Here is a 23,160-nt window from a genome sequence, read left to right as displayed (position 1 = left end):
GATCAAGTCAGTGTTTTTATCCTCCCAGACAGCTCTGGTGTCAGTTTATCTTTCTTCTTCGAACAATGTTACATAGCTCAGCTCGTCGTTTACAAAAATTAACTTGGGTTAGAACATGTTACAGCGGAGGAATTCTCCTTGTAACTTTAATTTTTACTTTTTTGCAATAATTTTCCGTTCCCTCAAGAGTAGTTGAATAAAGTAAAATTATCGAAAAATTAGGAAATTGAAAAAAGAGGCAAAATTTTGTACCTTTTCTAAACTAACTTCTAACAACAAAAATTCTCCTCTAAAAGGTTCAAAAAGCAAAACCGAATATTCTCTAAAAAGGTAATTTGACTCTTTCACAGCACAAATCCTCTTTTGCAAAGTGCACACTTAAGTACCCTTGCAGGTTTCTTCCACGCTAAAGTTATAAATGTTATGTTATAAATGTTTATTTCATCCTAGCAAAATCTGAACAATCCAGTAGTTATTCAACGTCAATCAACGTCGGCGTTAACAGCTAAAATCACCCCCGAATCGCGACTGATGCTAAAATAATGCTGCAAGTACAATTTTAGAGAAATAACCGGCAATGTGAAGTTCTCAGTAGTTTTTTTCTGTTTTTGAATAATTAAGATGCCGGCGAGGATCGAACTCTCGAATATCCTCAATCAATGTCAAGAAAGGAAAATTGTGTCGTCGACAATACAATTTGGTTGTCCATGAGTGCGGCAGACAACGTTCTACCCACTCATTGCTTCTTTACATTCTCTGTTTACTGTACAATAAATATTTCCACTGAACCACCCGTCTCGGTCTGTTTAAATAAGATAACACAAACCCTAAGTTTCTACTCACCCACTCCATAGTGACACACTTCTAATTCTTGCAGTGCGGTATCTGTTGCATCCATGTTATATTAAATATTTTTATTTCACTTATCGCGCTGAATGCTAATATTTTTTTGTAGAACTACTAATTATATTGTATTATTTTATTTAGTTTGCTAAGCGTCCGACTCGTTTTTCTAATTCTATTAATTATATTTAACCAGCCTGAACGTCCAGCTAAACGCGGACTCCAAACTTTTCGTAATGTTTGGTTCCTTCCCCTTCACTGATCAATACTAATAATAGTGGAAATCTAGTAATAATTATAAGAAGAAAATAATGAGAATAATAATAATAACAATAATAATAATAATAATAATAATAATAATAATAATAATAATAATAATAATAATAATAATAATAATAATAATAATAATAATAATAATAATAATAATAATAATAATAATAATAATAATAATAATAATAATAATAATAATAATAATAATAATAATAATAATAATAATAATAATAATAATAATAATAATAATAATAATAATAATAATAATAATAATAATAATAATAATAATAATAATAATAATAATAATAATAATAATAATAATAATAATAATAATAATAATAATAATAATAATAATAATAATAATAATAATAATAATAATAATAATAATAATAATAATAATAATAATAATAATAATAATAATAATAATAATAATAATAATAATAATAATAATAATAATAATAATAATAATAATAATAATAATAATAATAATAATAATAATAATAATAATAATAATAATAATAATAATAATAATAATAATAATAATAATAATAATAATAATAATAATAATAATAATAATAATAATAATAATAATAATAATAATAATAATAATAATAATAATAATAATAATAATAATAATAATAATAATAATAATAATAATAATAATAATAATAATAATAATAATAATAATAATAATAATAACAATAATAATAATAATAATAATAATAATAATAATAATAATAATAATAATAATAATAATAATAATAAGAGTAACAGAAATAATAATAAATAAATAGTAACAGAAATAATAATAATAATTTTACTACTATTATTATTGTTATTATTATCACTATTTTCTTTTAAATTAGATTTGCGTTTTTTCAAACAACGCTTTCTTCACTTTCTTCACTTTTTTCTCAGAAATTTAGACATGTACGGATGATTTCATAGCTTTCTTCCTAAACTTGTCAGTCTTACATTTGGAGCACATTTGAATTTGATTTTACTTAACTCTTTGAAACTCTTCGAAGCCTCTTTATCTTTTCAACATTATTCAAGGTATGAGTTTCCACCTTTTGTTATTCAACAGTTAGCACAGAATGATGTACTAACATGAAATGAAGAATATTACCATCGTACTCATAAACGTTCTACGACACATCGCATGAAGTCTTAGGTACTATCTAAGCAGCAGTTTGCCTGCAGTGTTTCCACTATTCGAAGGAAGGATGTTACCAACCTGAGGGAAACATGCTGGGAAGTAGATACGCGGAGAAGTCATTGATGTGGAGCACAACACGTACAGTGCCCAAGGCTTGGAAACAGCTCAAAACATCCCATTTACTCTTTCCCAAATGCAGATGAATTAAATGCCCGATACTACTGCGCCAGGGCGCACTAATTCAACACACCAGATTGAAGTCATTGTATAACTTCCTGGCGCCAGCTTGACGCCGTAGGATCCGTACATCTTATCCTACATTGTAGCTTGCTGGTGCCGGCGCACCAATACGTGGTCGTAGGACATCTCCCCCTCTTTTTGGAACTTCGTGACACACACACACAGAGACTATGCGCGTTAATGTATATCAGTCTGAACATTCGGCTAAACCAGGACTTCAGACATTCGCTCCGCTCGGCTTCACTGATCAATAGTTCAGTAATCAATAGAGTTAGACTTGCATTTTTTTTTTTGAGACGCTTCCTTACTTTTTTGATTAAAGGCATCACCCCACGAATCTGAGATGGTGCAGATTTCAGGTGGAGTATTCGTATACGGGATGGGAGACTACGGAGAGGGAGGTGATTCCGTCCATTTCTTGCTAATTGCCGTAAAAAACGGCCCGGAAGATGCGGCGCCGCACAAGACTGGCGCGCTCCAATCGAACCTCTTGTACAAAATGGCGCGCCAAAGCGAATGAAGCGTATCTTTCGGGCCGTTTTTTACGGCAATTAGGAAGAAATGGACGGAATCACCCCCCTCTCCGTAGTCCTGTATACGAATACTCCACCTGAAATCTGCACCACCTCAGATTCGTGGGGTGATGCCTTTAATCTAAGCGTTGATGGGAGAGTTCGTAGTAACTAAACGCAGGTGTACCAAAAATGGAAAGTATTCAAAGATGATCCTTCACATGTGTTGGTTCGATGCCGTCGCAATTTGAAAACATTATTCGAAGTAGGAGTTTTCTCCTGTTTTACGGTAGCCACTAGCACAGAACGATGTGAAGGAAATAAAGTGCTTTGAGTATCATCATCTGATAATGATAAATGTAAGATTCTACGCAAGAACTCGTAAACTGTTAGTTATTGTACTATTTAAAAAGCTGTAAAAAAAGCTGTGGATTCGTGTTTCTAATCTTTGAAGGAAAAGACTGACGAATCTGATTGAGAAAACGTGCAGAGAAATATACATCTGGGAGAGTACATAAGAGGTGAGACGCAACGCATGTTTCGTCTCACTTTCCATAAATTCAGTTGGAGTTATTGCGCGGTACAACCGCCACCAACTCGACGCCATGGGACCTCTCCCAGTCCATTCAACCGCTTTCTGGTTCCTGGAAACCAATTCGACGTCGTGGGACACGTTGCACCTCTTTTTATTTCTTTCTGGCGCCGCACACCAACGCCATGGGATCCGTCTCCCTCCCTTGGAATTTCGTGACTTACACACATGCAGCAGAATAAGCCCGTTATCATATAGCATAATAAGTCTGGAACTAGTTTATCTAACCAGGAGAGTAAGGGGCTTGGTTTGCACCAGGGCAGCTCGAAATTCCGATCGATCGTGCGACGCAGCGAAACCTCTTTCGGTTGCGCTGCACCCGCTATTGTCGAATGTATGGCAATCTTGTGCCAGATAACTGTGTAGATTATGTCGTTCGTAAGTGTATTCGATTACCTAATGCGTCTAATTCAGGCACGGGAACAGGGAGCAACCAGCAATGAGGTTCGTATAATATAGCAATATAGCAGTGACATTCACATAATGTTAACTTTGCGGGTACTGAACTGAAGTAAAGGAGACTCGGACAGTGCTTCCAACAACATTTAAAAAATCAACGCGTGATAGTTTATGATGGTATTTCCGCTTTTGATTGTGTTTTATACCAATCTGAGTGTGCTAAAGCCGGACTTCACACTTTCTGGTGTTCACTTCGCTTCTCTTCAGTTATGAATACAATTTCAAAGCGGAAACATGCCCTTTGAGGGATGGCTTTCTTGTAATCATTTTGTTATAATTGTCTAAATATTTCACATTTAGAGGATGTTTGAGTTTGATTTTACATCTATATTCCTTCGACACTGCAACAACTTGAAAACATATTTTGAAATATTACACAAAGTTTTCCTTTTTCCACTCAGCAATTAACATACAGTGCAAACGTGAGCTGACATGAACACCATCATCATTCTGACAAAGATAAGGGTCAAATGTCAGATCACGTAAACTAGTGACTTTTTAAGCAGCTTTTTGCATGTACGTATCCAGTCTTTGAGGAACGGATCTAGGAATCTTGGCGAGGGGCACCACCGGCGAGTAAGACATGTATTTGGGTATATGCAGTGTCACGGCCATGATGCAATTTACGTCTTACTTGCTTTATAACAAAATCGTTAAAATAACCCACCGTGGGACCCGCCCACCCCATTTCACACTATTTTGACGTCACCAAATCCACGATACTGCGTTGGTTTCAAAGGTTTCCTAATGGCGATATGAATCTCAAAGAAAAGGAAGATAGGCCCGCCTTTCTGAAGTTGACTTCCACCTGCTGAAGGCAATGATCGAAGATGATGCGCTTCGGATAACACGAGATGTTGCTCGAAGACCAGGCGTTAACCATTCAACAGCCGTCCGCTGTTTGTAATAAATTAGAAAAGGGAAAAAGTTGAACAACTGGGTGCCACATGAGCGGAGCGAATCCCACGGAAACCGCGGTTCTCAGATCTGCTCAACGCTTTAGTTACGAAACAAGAACGATCCATTTCTCGATGCTTTACGACAACAGAAAGCCTCTTGCTCATTGGATGGACAAGGATGAAGCTCTCAAGCTTTTCTCGAAGCCGAAAATGCACCCCATGACGATCACAGTGACTGTGTGGTGGTGTGCTACAGGTGTAATCCACTACAGCTTCATGAAACTTGACAAGACCGTCACCGCAGAGAAGTAATGCAAAGAACTGGACGAAATACAGTTATATAGTTTTGAAGTGAATGTTTGAAAACGCGTATTATTGTTGCACCAAACTAACTGATGATAACTAACTAGCATGATCATGATTTTTGGTTACTATATGAGCTGCAATAATAGTAAGAATTGGATGGGGGTGGGGTCTTACTTGCGTGTTTCTTTTATGGAGGTTGTTTTCATCAGGCTTTTTTAACTGCACGCTTGACCCTGTTCATAACAGGTGGTGCTGCATGCTTGCACAGTACATTAGAAATATGTAATAGAAATACATTAGAAATCATACTATATGTGTGCTGCGTTCACGACCTTACGGACAAAATCCAATGTACGACGTTTGAGCAACATTGTTTTACCAGTGTTTTCTCAAGTTTTTTTTCGTTGTTACCGGTGGGTTTTCACGTTTTTTTTCGCTTTTTATCATAATATTTCCGTTATCCAGCATTTTCTGTTACCCTTTTCATAAGATCTCTCCGATACTTTGAAGTCCTTTCTCGAGTGTTCTCTTCAGTTACCGAGAGCTCTGTTTCCGCTGAAGCTTACTGCAACTACATATATAGGTTCTATATTTTAATTCTACTCTATTTCTTCGCCACTTTACAAACTCATCTAGGATGAGGGTAATTAACTTTAGCTATTCCTTCTCATTCTTTATGAGTTCACATTCCTAGTCCTTAGGTAAAACTTCCCTTGTAAGTTCATTCTCTTTTTTGGCTTGCTACTCGTCCACTTTATCGTTGTTTTCACATCCTAAATATCATTTTCACTCATCGACTGCTCTGTTTTTTTTTTTGAAATGGTTCCTGCAATTGCCTACATTCAGATACTTCTTTGTTTTATCGTCGCTGTATGAAGTAAATCTAAAATGAATATAAATAACTTGACTTTGTGATAATACTTTTTATTCAATGGTCACATGACCTTTCTGCGGGTGGGTGTAGTGTAGCGGTTAGAAGTTCGGATTCCTGTACGATCGATCGGAGGGTCGGATCCGCCCTAGTGCTCACCAAGCCCTTCATCATTCTGGGGTCGATGAATCAGCAGCAGGCTTGTCTGGGAGGCTAAAAACACTGACTTGATCATATGCTGGCCCCCGCAGTCATTGTATAGGCCAACACGCGTTCCAAAGCCTCAACGATTACGAATTCCAGTAAAACGCGTTGGCGCATCCCAAGTGGATTGATACGCCGGTGACCTTATCCCTTTTTATTCGGCTAGCCCCCGCAAGTCATTGTATAAGCCAGTTATACGTTCGTAAACCTCAAACGATTCTGAATTGAAGTGAACGTGGGGGCGCAGCCCAAGCGGATTGATCAACGCCAGACACTTTATCCTTATCCTTCATGGCCTTTACGCGCTCCTATTTTTCACGATGGGTGTCTCTTTTTTCAAAATTCCTTCATTCTTTTGCGTTCTGTTACTGTTACGGATAGGGATCAGGGGACTAAAATGCTATTCCGTTTGATTCTTCCCCTCTCTAACACTTTTCATGTCCATGTATGACATCATTACCTCATTGCGTAGACGTTATTTGTCAAATAAAATTACTTATATGTCTGCTGATAAAATTGATACATAGCATACATACACACGCATCCAATTTTCCCCTTTAATAACATTATAACTTTTCACGTCAACACCAACTTCTATATGCGGATGTTGGAGGGCTTGGTCTGTGTCACGACACATACAATAATATGAACCTCGGACAAATTCATCCGAAGCCTCAACTCCGAAATCCGAAACTTCATTGGAACGCTTTCGTAACTTATGTCGTTGCTTTCACACGTTTCTTAAACAATTTCCTTGAAGGACAGATTTTTTTAGCAACCTCTTGATATGAAAAGAAGTAGCGGGATACCCTGTCCGACCTTCATGGACAATCCTGAACCACTGGTAAGCAGTTCCCTTTTTCGAAGAGTGAGGATTCCGGAAGATTGATGGGAAAATGAGAAGGAGAGCAGCTGGGATCCAGTGACGATGAACAAAGAAAATGGTTAATTATTCTAGATGCTAGGTTCCCACGTATATTAGTATTGTAGACAGTAAGCTCACTCCGACGGCAAAAACTAGCAGAACTACACAAAATACACCTTATTAGTTGCTCGCTGTTATATACATGTATCATTCATTAGCTTGAGATTACCATCATCCTACAATACATTTGAACAGCAGATATTCTATCTTACAAAAGTAATTGAGGAATGCATGAAACAAAAATAGCGCAAGGGAAACCCAGGACATAAGCAAATGTATTTACGTTCATTTATTGTCTACTTCTTGAACGAAGACTAGACGGAAGAAGGCTAGAGACGCAAGAATGGTGCAGATGTGCGAAATGCAGAAACTTTGAAACAGTTAGAGAGAATATGTACTGCCACACGTTTGGCAAAGTCGCAGTCGATGAAGAGGTAGGGAACGACCTAATCAGCACTGTTCTTCCCAACGCTTCACCGGTTCTTCTCGCAAGGAACATCTTTTGTTGACGAATAGGATAGTCATGTCACATTTGCCTTGCCACTCGGCTGGCATGAGCCCTTTCTCAACCTTTTGTTGCGTCAGATAGTATAGTAAATCTTGTACTAAATATTAGTTGAAGCTTTTTAAACTCCAAACAACATCAAGTATAGTAGGACGTTCTTATATTCTGATATTTTAATAAACTAGCACTGATTCCCAAATATTAATTTAGAACCTTTGCCTTTCCAATAATCTGGTGAGAAGATCTAGTTTTTATGTAAACCGCATGGCTTAAGTACAATATATAAACACTGAATTGTTGCACTTTAAATGACAATATTCAGCAACTGCTAAAGAAACTCTTGTCAGATGGTGATGACATATGAAATAATAAACAAGAAAGCCTAATTAGCCTTGAAATAGTGGGTACCCGAAGACCCCTGGGAATTGGAGACGTTCTTTCAATAAACAGTATCATAATCCGACCAGGTCATGGAAATAGTTGATAATGGCAAAGACACATACATGCAAGTAAATGTGAAGAATTAAGGAATTAAGTTGCGGCAATGAGTACAGACAGCTTCCACGTAGTAGTTTAACTGCGTCACATTCTTAAAGCAGTTCTTCACCTTTGCGTTTAAGGAGAATCAGTTTTGTGCTTCACATACGGAAGAAGTGAATGAAGAAGTGGATAGGACTCATAATCAAATCAGTTTCCTTGTTATGCTCATTATGCGGTGAAAACTTTGCTTAATTTTCGATGTATGCAGTTGGGAACGAGGAGATTTGATTGTGCGTCTTCCTTCAAGAGCAGCGAGAATGGCAGAGTCAAACATCTGGAATGCAAAAATAGATAGTTTCAGATAAGGAACTGAGTAACTGTGGGATACCTGCTTCAGGTTGTGTTGAGTTAGAGCAGAACATTCAAAGAATTCTGCTCCAATTTGAGATGACAGCTGCCGTCCCTTCGCTGTAGACACAGTGTCCTTCGATGTTTGCCATCGCAGATCGACTTGCGTTCCTACAAGAACCACTGAAACGGACATTGTATTGATTCAGAAATGGGACCAACAAAATTCTTGTATTGTGCCTTTACAAACTTTTCTTCTCTTCAGGAACTTTTATCTGGCACAATCCACAATTTGATGAAATGCAATAATTTAATCAAGGAAAAGGTCATTTTTGACCTCTTTCGAGCAGAGCTTCAGTCAAGCAAATTTACAGCGCCTGACTAACGCTCTGCTCGGATAATTTTTCTTCTAAATAGTATCAAAGTGTTCAACATCTCAAGTGCGTTTCAACAGAAGAGTAGTCAAAATAAATTCGGAAGGATTAGTTCCAGTCTCTGCAAACATGTTTGATTGACAACTACTCAATACCGTATTGTATGTCAAGATTACAACTAAATCACTATTATGCATTAACAACATTACTATTATGCATGAAGAATTTCATATTGTCTAGAAGAATGCAAGAATCAAGATATGTCAAAAATTGAAAGCTGGCACAGAGTTGCCACTACTTGGCACGATTACCCTGATGACAATTGCGATGACATAAGCTGGAGAGAGTATGTGTCATGCAGAGAGAAATAGAGAGAGATTGTTCCTCAGTCATTCGTAAGAATTTAATGGGTTGCTAACACTGTCTACCCCACAAGGTGGAAAAGGATTCGCGTATGTCTCCCTCGCAGCGTTCTATGTGCTTTATAAGAGGGTCCGATCAAGGCCAAACGTATGACGGGATTTTGCCATCATACGTTTGGCTCCTATCAAGGATCGAAAAGGGAGGGTTTGCAAGGAAAGGTGGTCGTAAAGGAGTGTGCAGTGGGCAGTAGTGAATGAAGAATAACATGATAACCAGGACAAAATATTACGTAGTATTAGATGATTATATATATATATAAAACAATGTATTACAATAAATAATATTGAACGATTGCATGAATAACTAAATATTATACTTGGTTTAGGCGTAGGAAAGGATGGAAACCCCAACACTTTGTTTTGAAAATGTAGAGCGTATTGAGTATGTGACAAGGGACCAACCAGGTTCGACCAGGGCACAGTTTTGCAAAAGAGATAGGAACTTGAAACTTCTATTAAAAGTAGAAGAGTTCGATTTTAAGTAGTTTTCATCAGTTTAAAGATGGATTTAATGGAATTTAATGACCAAAAAAGGTCAGAATTTGCGCACATTGTTAAGTATGGGAGAACGGGAATAACTTCTCGTTCGTGATAAAAGGACTGAAAAAAAATATTTTAGGTGGAATTTTAGAGAAGAGGATATTCCGCTACAGAGCAGTCATATCGCGATCTTTCCCTCTCTTTTGTATGCTTTTTGGAATTGAGATGGGACAAAGATGGAAAAACGGCACTTTTTATATCTTTGTCTTGTCTAAAATCGGAAAATTTGGAAACATGGCATAGCTATAGTTTTATATAGCATCTGATGGGGGAGATCCTGGGCTAAAACATACTGGAAGATGATGTGCTTCGCAATAAGTTACTATCTTTGCCGAGATGTGCCGGACTTGAACATAGCTCTGTCCAACTTTCTCGATCTTCTGCGGGAGCGGATTATACTGAACCGACTTATTGAGCATCGCAAAGAATCAACACGCAAGCTGGCTTTTGTCCTGCCCGGTCAACGATTGACCAGGTGTCCATCATTAGGAGAGTGATCGAAATTTGGTCTTCTCAACACACTCCGCGCCGAGGAGTACTACAAAAATTCCTTTGTCTACTTGATGTCGTAAATCAGTGACCAACTGCAGCAGTGCCATCGCCAGCCGGATGAAGTAGTAATTGGAGTAAGAAAGGGGCAGTAGCACTACTTTTCGTGTTCAACTTAGCCGTCGATGACATCATGCGAATAACAGTCGATCAGTGTCCAGTGACATCGTCTTAGCACCATCAGGATGCCCCTTGAACGATCTCAAGTACGACGACGAGGTTGCTATATTCGCGGAAAAGAGTACGAAACTACACAATGATGCCAACCTTGTATCGAAGCCGGCTGCAGCCTATGGAGTACGTCTGCGCCTGGATCAATGCAAGCAAATGTCGGTCTCTTTAAGACCCCAAACGGGAATCAGGGTGGACAGACAAGCCATCGAACTCATCGATGAGTTCTGTTACCTGGGCTGTATGCTGAAGAACAACGGCAGCCACGAGAAAGATATTCTTCAAAGATGCGGTAAGGTCATTTCTGCATTTAACTTCTTAATTAAATGCCTGTGGTCAACTTCCATCATCAACCAATTGAAACTGCGAGTCTACCTATCCGCAATTCGCCCCAACGATGAACAAACAAACAACTTCGGGAACACCATCTACGGTGATGGAGAGGCTTTGACGGAATGGAAGCTGCTTAGATGGCTGCTTTGCTACTTTTGATTAGGGTATGTCACAATGAAGACTTTTACGCGGAAATCGATGTGGTATGCCGGTCGATGACACGTGAAAGATGTCGATATCTCTCACAGCCATCGAAAGTGGCTACAAAAAATCGTACTCGCTTTTTTGGTCAAATGTTATAGAGACAGGCAGATCGTTTTGTTCGACAAGTTCTGAGGAGCTTGTCGGGTTCAAGCTGGAAGGCCACCTGGCCGAAAACGGAAGTTCTGGACTGAGGTGGTGATAGAGGACCTGAGGACACTCGGCGTCGATAGGCAGTTCAAGCGAGACGTAAGGTTCCGCAGAATATGGAATAGCGACGAATGGAATGATTCTATGCAAGCTCCCGCAGAAGATCGAGAAAGTTGGGCAGAGCTATGTTCAAGTCCGGCACATCTCGGCAAACACGCAGCAGCGAGATTCCTCAATAATTTCTAGGGACCGTGACGGATAACTTCTTGTGCAGAAAATTTATGATAGCGGGTGTCCACAAGTCAGGTATCCTTTCGTCCATCCATATTGAATAGATGATCAATGCTGTCTGACGAATTCCAGGAAGAAGATATCTCAGCATTTCTGCTCCGAATCCTTTCCCAGATTTTCCATTTTTTATTTTTTGGTAAGACCAGAACCTCCGATTCGGTCCGTCGCGGTTCCTCGTCAACCGCATAGATCGGTCTATCAACGTGCTCTAGTTCATAAAACCGACGGCGCCTGCTGGTTCAGCAAGGTCTTGAAGATATCCCTCTAAATTGAAAGGGTTGCTTTACCAACAGCCATTCCACTAGCAGTATTGAGGACAGTAAAACTTCAATACCGCCAGTGGAGTGAATAAAAGGATATCTTTTCATCTTGCTGCTGTACTGCTTCAGTAAGGCACAGGCTTTTCGCAAGTTTTTGTTCTCACAAGCCTTTTCAAAGTCCTTGGTTCTTGACGTTCATACATTCGTTTTCGCGCTCTTTTTGCAGCTGGCGACGCAACTTCCTTCTCAGACGCTTTTTCTGGCTTACTGGTCCGTACTCTAACATGATTAGAAAGATTTTGGCAAATGAATTTAGTGTTGCATAGTTCATATTTCAAAACTGTCAATTATTATATTCGATTTTCCGTTGAAGAAGAGTTTTTTTTCGGTTTTTCTTGTGAAACCGTATCTTGAGGCTGAAAAGAACTGGATGATAGTCAGAGCCGAATGCAACGTCCCAAACAGCCCTAGATTTTCGAATAATTGGCTGAGAAATGTTCCTCGTCAGAAAGAAGTCGAGCTAAAGTATGGGAGTTCTTATCTTCCGCTTGCTCTGCTCTTCAGACGTTTAAAGGGTTGACCCCTACCGCCTAAACTGATGGCGTCGATGTTTAGTCTTAAACATGGAAGCAATGATGAGGTCGTCTGTTCAAATAAGTCGACCAGACGGTCGCTGGTATTCGAAGTGCGCTCCGCTGGATAGTACCACTTCCTTTGTCGGATTGTTGTTCAAGTCTCATATTCGCATCCGCGTCGATTCCGACAACGTCCACCTGTTAGCTATGGGTCTTAGACACCAACGCATTTAGTTCATCGTGGAAGACGTCCTGACGGTTGTCCTCAGCAGTTTCCGTATGCGCATAGATGCTCATGATCTAAAGTTTACGTCCTCTGCGATCCGCACAAAGTTGCAACTAGGCAACGTTGAGGCAAATTCATACACTAGGTTGTTATAGTCGTTCTTCACAGCTATCGCGCAGCCACCTACTCTCCTTTCATTTGCATTCCCGCATCTGGTATAATTTTGACTGATGACAGGGCGATCTCTGATGCGTGTTTCCTGCAGCCCAGCACATGGCACACAGAGATATCGTAAAAGCCTGGACAGGTCGTTTTGTTGGAGTTCACCCGAGAGTGTTCGGCACTTCAGCGTGGACGGTTGTGGCCAAAGATTCCATGCTCCCTTCAGGCAGTTGACCTTTCACGTTATGGACTTTGACAATGTGCTGAGCGACAGTTCCTTTTTGCAATGTGTGGATGCAGGTTATATAGCTCTAAATGCGTTTTCAATACATACAGTCGAATGCTTGATTGGGTTTAGTTAGAGGCATCACCCCACGAATCTGAAGTGGCGCGGTTTTCACGTGTGTTATGCCTATATGGAGTCGTAGATTATGGAAAGAAGGGTGGTTCCGTCCATTTCTTTCTAATTGCCGTAAAAAACAGCCTTAAGATACGGCTTCGGGCGTCCCGGTGTGCTATTTTCTACAACGAATCCGATTGGAGCGCGCCAGCCTTGTGCACACGCCGCGTCTTCTGCCTTTAAAGCAGGGCCACCACCTGCAAGTAGCAATCAAACTCCTATAGGCGGCCCCTACGTGCAAAATATCTCCTTTTCGCATGGTCTAGTTCTCTCAAAATTTAGGTGGGAAAAATCCAAAAAAAGTCGGAAACTTCCAACTTTTGTCCCATCTAGATTCCAAAAAGACTTGGAGGAAACATATTTTAATATTGTTCACATGTAAAATTTCAACAGTATTCCTTTTAGCGATAGTGATATTTTACATGTAGCCAGAAGTACCTAGAAGTAGCGTCCGTCCCCAAATTGGCTTCATCAAGCTGCATTTAATAAAGTTGGAACGTATGGTGTGGGTGAATATTAAATCGCTGCAAAGCTGACAGCAGTTTGGGGAAAATTTTACGGATAACAACACGAGAGTAAGGCACCGACGCTAGAATGTGCCAGAAGGGTGTTAGGTTATGTGATATTGTGCTGTAGTGGGACAGTTCCAACTTCATGGAAATAATACGCCATTATCATACTTAGACAGTTTCGTCTTCCCCATTTTCCCATCATTGTCGTCCTTACTATATTTATCAACAAATCCCCAGAAATAATCATCAAGGTGTTCGAAAGTGGGCTGACTGTTGTTAACCATGGTTAGGTACATGTATGTTGACTTTAACATAGCTAGATTATTGTTGGGAGAGGACACAATTTCGATCCCTTCGCAAGTATGTATCTTTAGAACAATTTACCAGGAAGAACTCTAACTTGGTGATTTCTATGATTATTTTGACAAAATTAGTTAGAATAAGACTCGGCAACCATTTTCGGAACTCCTTTGCGCTAGAATTCGCCAGCACCGCATGTGATTAACACGTATGTATGAACTTTCCGAACGTTTCACTGCTTGTGTGCCTATTCTATGAACTAAATAAAATAAATAGGAACGAATACACTTACATTTTGCTACTGGATTTGCTCTATTGATTTCGGGAAGCCAGTGGGAAGGGATCTCCGCAAATGACTGAGGGTCGACTACGGAGTAAACGATAATGAACACATCAGCATCTGGGTAGGAGAGCGGGCGAAGAGTGTCGAAGGAAGACTGAAATTTTGACCAAGTGGCATAGAATGGATCGGAAATGTGAAGAAAAAATTGCCAAAACTACAACTTCGTTTTGACCAAACGAATAATATGTGGCGATTACGCGCTCAATACTAGACCCTCCTCTCATATTCAGAGCCAATTGAAGTTAGTAAAGATTCCACAGCAAGCGCAACCGCCTGCGTAATTCTATCACAAGTCAGGTGTTTTTGACGTGACTTGGCATAGGATAAGGGCTCTTAATGTTAATGCTTCGAAAGTGTAAAACAATGAAAAAACTAACACTGTCAACTTGATTCGTAGCACCGACTTGGTAATGGAGGATTGTGAAACAAAGAGCATTTCAAATTCAGCTGATAGGATTCTCAGGTTCAAAGACGAGAAATAATGGGATTTGACACGTGAAACACTATTTGTACACGTGACGAAAATAAATGAATGGATAGTGAGACAAATGCACAGGCAAGAATCTGAGATAACTCAAAATTCCGATGAAAGTATCGTTAGTCAATTCGCACGTCCTCAACAGAATTCCAGACTTCAAAATTTTTCCTGATATTGTTTCATCAGTTCAAGACATGCTCATTTCATACAACTGTCAGGCGGGCTATTTTTGCGCACTCAGGTCAATAGAGGTCTGTCAACGGCGTCGGTTGCAACGCTTTTGTCTAATGAACATCGTTGGTCAAACAAACGAATCCATTCAATCGTTCCATTCTTCGGAGTAAGTCGCCAGAATAATTATGCTATTCCTCTTGAGTTTATCACTTATTTCTAGCTATTGTGATGGGTGGGTTTATCCGCACTTGTAATTTCTTCAACAAAAATCTCCGCTTTTTGCTCATTATAGTTAAAATTCTGATAAGATACGGACAGTACAGAAGAAAATTATGTCCCTCTGCATTCGATGCCAAAAGGAAAAAACTCTAAAAAATCAAATCCAATTAACTTTCTAATGCAAAAACAAAACTTTGATCCCGCCACCTCAGTGGACATCGTTCTTGACGCACTTTCACTCAGAAATCAACGCTAGAATACGTACTCAATAGGCCAATAGACGATGGTCGATCCCTCATCTATAACAAGGGTTTTTTTCTTGAGATATGCGTTCCGCCGCTGACCTCATCTACGACAGCCAATAAAAAGTACCGTCCGTGGTGTCGTCCTGCGATCCATGTTATGTGATATTTATGGGTATACCTACAATACCGCTACTAACTTGTGTCCCAAAATCCGTCGCCGACGGATTAATCCGTCGCAAACCGTCGGAATTCTTGGAAGTGAGCAAAATTAAGTTTTGAAAATACCATTCGGAAGTAAATGAGCTGCTGATTTCAAATATGCTTCGAGAATTTACTTTTGACAAATGTGTGGCCTGAAAACGGGCAAAGTTTCCTCAAGCCCCGTTAATTACTTTCACACCTTCGCAATCCTGCCATTGGGATATCCCGCGGATACATCTCCATGGAAGGAAGGGGTGTTTATAGGACTTCCGCTTATTTCTCGGAATTGAACAAAATGTTCATTACATCCGTAATTAGGAGGTTATTTAGAGCATTTTGGTACCCCACATCATATATTGGTCCGAAATTTCCATTCTCTTCAGAAATTCACGAAAGTGCTCCATCGAAGATTAATAAAAAGCCATACTTTCCAAGCTGTGAAAAGTCTCTTTAGAAATTTTTCAGCGAACAACTTGTACTTGACAATAGTTTATATTGTAAGTTTCTAGCTCTGAAAATGTCTAGTTTTTCCAGTGTTAAACTTACAACATTACTCTATTTCGTTATTTGGTCCAATTTTTGAACAGCTGTCAACGGCTTAGAATTAACGCTTAGGTCTCGCGATTTGGTACTTGCCTAGAACTCTTATTTCTTTACGAGAAGTGAATTAGGGGCTAACATTGAATGACAGCTGGTCATGGTTTTCGAGTGACCGAATTGGGGAAATTTTCGTCTGTTTTCACAAAACAGAATTTTTTGCAGCCTCTATGAATTCCTTCAGTACCTCAAATAGCCAGTTCTTCTCACAAAAAGACGCTCTTTCGAATGATGTTAAAATCACGTTTATTTACAAACTTCAAAATTTCAACATTGACTCCGCCCTCTTATAGAGCAGGCGATGTTCTATAGCTGGAATGGTTATCGCGGCCCAGGCATGATGCCAGGCATCTCACACCTTCGATAGGTGACTCCTCTGGCGATTCGGCGTCACAGAGAGACAATAATGTTTCAACATAAATGAACAGTGACAACAATTCTACACATTCATAAAATTATTCTTATTTATAAAAACACAAGCTCACACGCTGTGCTTTTCAATTTCGAAAAGAAATACAAACAAAGGAAACAAACCTCCTGAAAAAGAAAAACATGTAACAAATTAAGACGTTTAGGAGGAAAAAATCGGAACTTCCCAAATTTTTGAATTTTCCGTGTCTTGCAGTTTAATTCGAATAATATTCACTTCTTCCTTTTCTTCCCTCTAATCTTTTTTTTTATTTCTTGGTTTAGTTTCGTCACTCATTTTTCTTCCCAGCCGTTTCCAATTATCACTACTGTTTTTATAAATAAGAATAATTTTATGAATGTGTAGAATTGTTGTCACTGTTCATTTATGTTGAAACATTATTGTCTCTCTGTGACGCCGAATCGCCAGAGGAGTCACCTATCGAAGGTGTGAGATGCCTAGCATCATGCCTGGGCCGCGATAACCATTCCAGCTATAGAACATCGCCTGCTCTATAAGAGGGCGGAGTCAATGTTGAAATTTTGAAGTTTGTAAATAAACGTGATTTTAACATCATTCGAAAGAGCGTCTTTTTGTGAGAAGAACTGGCTATTTGAGGTACTGAAGGAATTCATAGAGGCTGCAAAAAATTCTGTTTTGTGAAAACAGACGAAAATTTCCCCAATTCGGTCACTCGAAAACCATGACCAGCTGTCATTCAATGTTAGCCCCTAATTCACTTCTCGTAAAGAAATAAGAGTTCTAGGCAAGTACCAAATCGCGAGACCTAAGCGTTAATTCTAAGCCGTTGACAGCTGTTCAAAAATTGGACCAAATAACGAAATAGAGTAATGTTGTAAGTTTAACACTGGAAAAACTAGACATTTTCAGAGCTAGAAACTTACAATATAAACTATTGTCAAGTACAAGTTGTTCGCTGAAAAATTTCTAAAGAGACTTTTCACAGCTTGGAAAGTATGGCTTTTTATTAATCTTCGATGGAGCACTTTCGTGAATTTCTGAAGAGAATGGAAATTTCGGACCAATATATGATGTGGGGTACCAAAATGCTCTAAATAACCTCCTAATTACGGATGTAATGAACATTTTGTTCAATTCCGAGAAATAAGCGGAAGTCCTATAAACACCCCTTCCTTCCATGGAGATGTATCCGCGGGATATCCCAATGGCAGGATTGCGAAGGTGTGAAAGTAATTAACGGGGCTTGAGGAAACTTTGCCCGTTTTCAGGCCACACATTTGTCAAAAGTAAATTCTCGAAGCATATTTGAAATCAGCAGCTCATTTACTTCCGAATGGTATTTTCAAAACTTAATTTTGCTCACTTCCAAGAATTCCGACGGTTTGCGACGGATTAATCCGTCGGCGACGGATTTTGGGACACAAGTTAGTAGCGGTATTGTATACCATCTTAAACGATCTGATCTAGTCATACAATAATTACGGAGCAATATATATTATATGTATATATATATGTATACATATATATATATATATATATATATATATATATATATATATATATAGAATAGCTCTAATCAGTAGCGAATGACTGGAAAGAAAACGGTACATTCAGAGGAGTTCATTCATTAGCTATGTAAGGTAATCTAAACGGTGGACCCAATTATGCGAACACTTTGGCGAAAAAGCGCTCTCGTCTCTTGTTATAATAGTAAGAAATGTGCACGATAACAACCGCGCTCTACTAGTATTTCTTTACAAAACATATGTTATGTCAAATCTAGAATACGCTACGCAAGTCTCGAGTCCAATATTGAAGAGGAATATCAAAAAGTTGGAAAAAAGCATGATAAGTTTTTACTGGGCTGGTTTATTATAGCTGCTTCCCCGATCGGGGTTACTCTTAAACACTTCTTTCGTATCAAACTCGACTTAGCTCTTTGAATTTAAAGTTAAAAGTTAAAAGATAAAAGTTTGAAGTATGAACGAGTAGTCAACGATTAAGTTTTGTGTTCTTGTATCTTACGAATGGAAGTTAAGGTGAAAGCAAACAAGTACTGGATTTTCCGAACAGCAAGCGGAAGAACAGATAGCTCCAATTTGCATTACTCTAAACTTAGGCAAAAAATTTGCTTCTGTTTCATAGCACACATATAGGTGTAATTCGAATGAATAAGTAAATAAGTTCATTCCCTTTTATTTTCAGCTCCAATTTCTCGCGATTTTTCTTCAACTCGAATTCCACTGGCACTGAAGTGCAACTGCTATCATTCCCGAAACAAAAAGACGACATTGATATGTCGTACGTACGGAGCATTGGACCACTTGCAAGAGGCATCAAGAATCTTAGTGAGTTGATCAGATATAAGAACAATAATAGTCGAGAAGTATACCGTAAGAACTTATTTGAGTCAAGAGGAGAAATCGTAAATTTCCTCCTACTATGATCCAGGAAGTTTTGACGTGCTATCATCATTCAATAGAAATTACAGTGGCTGATGAAATCCTTCTTGTTCGGCTTAGGTAGCAATTAAAGAAGGCTTGTGAAGTAGGTTCATGCAGGAAATGAAACACATGTGGAGTAGTCTAGAATGTTTATCTTGATTACTATCCTGAAATGAAGATAATCTTTGAGTTTGAGGTGGAAGCCCTGAAGTACAAAAAAAAATGAATCACAAGTACGACCTTTATTTTCACTGCAATTCAAAGTAAGAAAGGCATGAAAACTGGGGGCGTGAAAGAAGAGATGAAAGATCTGTTTCGCAGTTTAAGAGGAGATGTAGAGAGAGATTATTTATGTACATCCTTATGACAGTGTGGGGGGATGTTCGATTGATCTGTTGGTGCTGGATCAATACACGCACAAACATACATTCCTTTCAAGGTTGTAAACGTCATTATTCGATCTTGGATTTTAAATTGGAAAACTGAGTCAACCTGTTCGGATCTCTTCGAATCCAACTAATTATTGTGCGAACAAGACCTCATAAAAAGACTTTCAAAAATCCTTTTCGGGAAATGTAAGGCCGTGGGTTAACGCAAATGTAGACTAACCTTTTGCCAGATAGCACTACATTTTCACCGCATTGTCTAAAAATAAGAACTCCTCGAAGATGCGTAACGAGGACGGGCTAAAGGGGTAAACCCCCCTCCCCTTCCTTTTTGAATTCCACCACATTCAACACAGAACGCTGTCTCTGATTGAAAAAAAATGCCCTGTTTTGAAGAAATCCATTGCGGAGAAACGTTATGGTTGCTGACACGTCCCTAATTGGTTCGCCATTAAACTTTTATAGCCACCGTAAATTTCAAGAAAATGGGTGGTAACGATGTCAAGATCAGGTTTATCTTTCCGTCGTCCTTTTCCGTTCACCCTTTCTTAATTAAGGGATATTCACTAGCAGATTTGATTATCTATAGTTGAGAAAAGACTTTTTTTTTTAAGTGCGCTGGAGATTCATCTTCATTAAATCCTGTTTCTCGATAGTTCGAACAGAATTTTTGCGATCTTCTACAGAATTCCGTTTCATGGTGGCGTAAAAATAATGAAATTCTCAGCTAACCAGAATGAATATTCCGGACATAAGCGGACTTTGTTTGCATTACTAACATAGTAGAGTAGTTGTTTCGAGATGAGGACAAGAAAACGTATGGAAAAGATGGGGAGCTAATTTTTTTAACAGAACTTGTGTTAGATTTTTGTGGCTTCTTATGATTGATAGTAGGTCATAATGACGAATATCTTTGCAACTCAGCATTTTTTAGAAGACATTTTAAAAGCAAAAAAAAAAGTTACCTGTCCTGCTGTGTCGCATAACTGAAGTCGAATTGGTTTCTTGTCAACACGGACTACAACTGAAACAAACTTTATTAGTTCATGACATTGCAAAGTTTCTCATGAGCAGATCACAGATTCTCCCAAGCGATGATAGGAGGAAAGCACATACTTTAATATCAACTTTTAAATGAACTTAGGAGGAGTGCCGAAAAAATATGATTGCTTTTTTGTAAAATCGTTGTATCTGTTAAATAACTGCAGTTGAATCAAAATATAATAAGATTTTGGAACTTCATTGATTCAGAACCTTTTGTAGAAGAAGAACAAAAGAGCAATTATCTTAGACATAAATCTGTTTAAAAGCAGACACCAAGAAAAAGGGCCATGCAGAACACCACGGTTCCAGATATATTGTATGAGAGGAGGCGAATAGACGGTTATTTATTGCCTTGGAAGCAATTCACCACCAGCACATGTGAAAAAAAATCCCCATATTCTTAAGATTGTAAGACTAAGAAGTTCTTGACGCATAACTACAGCAACAGCCTACCTGAATAATTATCGAAAGCAGTAGGAACGTAGTTCTGAGGATACCCATTCGTCGTATATGACACTATCAGAGAGGTTTTTCCTACTGCAGCATCTCCCACCAGGACGCATTTCAGCGTTCGTACCGGTTCAGTGAAGTCCGTCATCCGAAATATAAAATGCCTACCTGGAAATGATTATTTTGTGGATAAACGAATCAAAATTCCTGAGCGCACACAAAACTGCCGAAAAAGTTGAAAAAGCAGACAAGTGCCAGCTGTATCTACAGAGGTTCAAATTTCTTAGGTGACATTGCCGTATCGATTAGAAGAACGTGAAGCATTTGTTCGAGGATTCGCTATGAGTGGAAGTAATTATTGATGTTTTGCTAGATATTTTATGCGTGAGTTCACGACTTTTGATGAAGTTAGTGGAGAATTGGAAATCCACGAAGAACAGAGAGATCATCTTTACAAAAGTTGCAGCAGGATTTAAATTTTGAAAAAAATGGGATGAAGGTGATTTTCTTGGAAAGTAAGTTGTTAACATAAATAAATAAGAGAAATGAAATTGAAATAAAGCTAATAGAATTTTGAGAATTTCATCGTAGAATTTTAGAATTTTCATTCCGGGGACTGATTGCTTTATATAAAGGGTAAAATGATAAAGTGTCTGGCGTTAATCAACCCGCTTGGGATGCACCCCCACGTTCACTTCAATTCAGAATCGTTTGAGGTTTACGAACGTGTAGCTGGCCTATACAACGACTTGCAGTGGCTAGCCGATGTGTCACGTCAGTATTTTTATCCCCCCAGATAAGTCTGATACCAATTTATCAACCCCCGGAGGGTTGAAAGGCTTTGTGAGTACTAGGGCGGATACGAACCTCCGATTGTATCGTGCAACAAGCGGAACCTCTATCCGCTACACCCGTCATTCGCTTTATATATAAATATATAAGATAAACCAAATTTGATACAAATATATCACTTTTGGTGACATTCCTTGAATTCTTGGATTATAGAATAGTCAGCTGGATAGAAGTGAGCAGTTGGGCGGAGCTGAACTGGATTGGTACAACAAAAACGAATGATAACAGCGATGTAGGTGCAACAAATGAAATGTTAATGACTGAAATTCGATCCCTTGGTTACGCAAAGTTACGAGCAAAATAAGTGAACATTACGAGCTAAGTATAATGTGAACAGAATATGAGACCCAAAATAACAAGTAGAAGATCGGAAGAAAACGGGACCTCTAGTAATGTACAAAACAGATATTTTGTTACGGATATTCGTAGCCTTTTTCACACGTGAATGATCATACAATCTGGATTTAACAGACGCAAAACTTTGATTACTTGCGGTGCCTGGATAGTTCCTATTGAAACTGGAGTAAGGAGAAGAAAATAAGTAATAAGTAAGAAAATAATGGTAAGTAGTAAGTAAGTAAGTAGTAAGTAATAATAAGTAAAGTAATAATTTGTCCAGATGTCATGGAGAAGACTGCCATACCCTCTAGAATCTCAGGACTAGAATATGTAGTTATAGAGGAAATTAGGATATAATTGGTTGTAGGAAGAAACACTTGGAAACTTTTTCTCGACAAGAGCTCCGTAATTGCAGGAACATATTCCAAGAAAACATTATGACGATCTAGTTTTACCGAACAAGACAGACAGCAAAACATAGCACAGGTTCTTTCTGTTTGGAACTACTTGAACTCCCCAACCTCTCCAAAAAATTGGTAACGCATTACTATAACAGAAGAATGTATTAAGAGAAAAATGTAAGAAAAACAATCATCTATACTCCCTCGAATAGAGTGAGTGCTAGATGCTGGGAAAATAAGTATGAGGAGAAGAACGTTTCGCTGATCAACAGAAAGAACTCATCTGAACCTCTTTACGTCGCTACTAATAACAGCAATAGCGAAGGTTACGCTCTGAAGGGTTTGGTTTTCAGAAAAGGCGAAACTGTTGAAGAGATACTCATAGGTATCACCAGGAAATTTGAATATGATTGGCCAAATATTTTATAACTGAATGGTGAGCTAAATAAATGTATACAAAGGAAAAGCAAGCACAAAGAATTTTAATGTGGTTATAGCAATTCTTGGAACATGAAAA

General features: G+C 38.5%; 3 protein-coding genes across 3 annotated transcripts; 1 reads left to right on the top strand and 2 right to left on the bottom strand.

The window, feature by feature from the left end:
• Positions 1 to 1,128: 1,128 nt before the first annotated feature.
• RB195_014988 (uncharacterized protein) lies at positions 1,129 to 2,363 on the bottom strand (the record flags this gene model as incomplete). The annotated part of the gene is made up of 2 exons (XM_064205486.1): positions 1,129 to 1,967; positions 2,351 to 2,363. The coding sequence occupies 2 exons, from the start codon at positions 2,361 to 2,363 to the stop codon at positions 1,129 to 1,131; spliced, it is 852 nt and encodes a 283-aa protein (XP_064061367.1).
• A 6,104-nt stretch (positions 2,364 to 8,467) lies between these two features.
• Positions 8,468 to 21,199, bottom strand: RB195_014986 (uncharacterized protein; the record flags this gene model as incomplete). Its single annotated transcript, XM_064205484.1, has 5 exons — positions 8,468 to 8,599; positions 8,654 to 8,796; positions 14,372 to 14,516; positions 20,523 to 20,581; positions 21,055 to 21,199. The coding sequence occupies 5 exons, from the start codon at positions 21,197 to 21,199 to the stop codon at positions 8,468 to 8,470; spliced, it is 624 nt and encodes a 207-aa protein (XP_064061365.1).
• On the top strand, positions 10,249 to 11,161 carry RB195_014987 (uncharacterized protein; the record flags this gene model as incomplete). Its single annotated transcript, XM_064205485.1, has 2 exons — positions 10,249 to 10,424; positions 10,660 to 11,161. The coding sequence occupies 2 exons, from the start codon at positions 10,249 to 10,251 to the stop codon at positions 11,159 to 11,161; spliced, it is 678 nt and encodes a 225-aa protein (XP_064061366.1).
• Positions 21,200 to 23,160: the final 1,961 nt, after the last annotated feature.

This window comes from Necator americanus, chromosome V (genome assembly GCF_031761385.1).
Source record: "Necator americanus strain Aroian chromosome V, whole genome shotgun sequence".
Taxonomy (NCBI): domain Eukaryota; kingdom Metazoa; phylum Nematoda; class Chromadorea; order Rhabditida; family Ancylostomatidae; genus Necator; species Necator americanus.
Note: the sequence above shows the minus strand (reverse complement) of the source record. Positions and strands in the feature narration are given on the sequence as shown.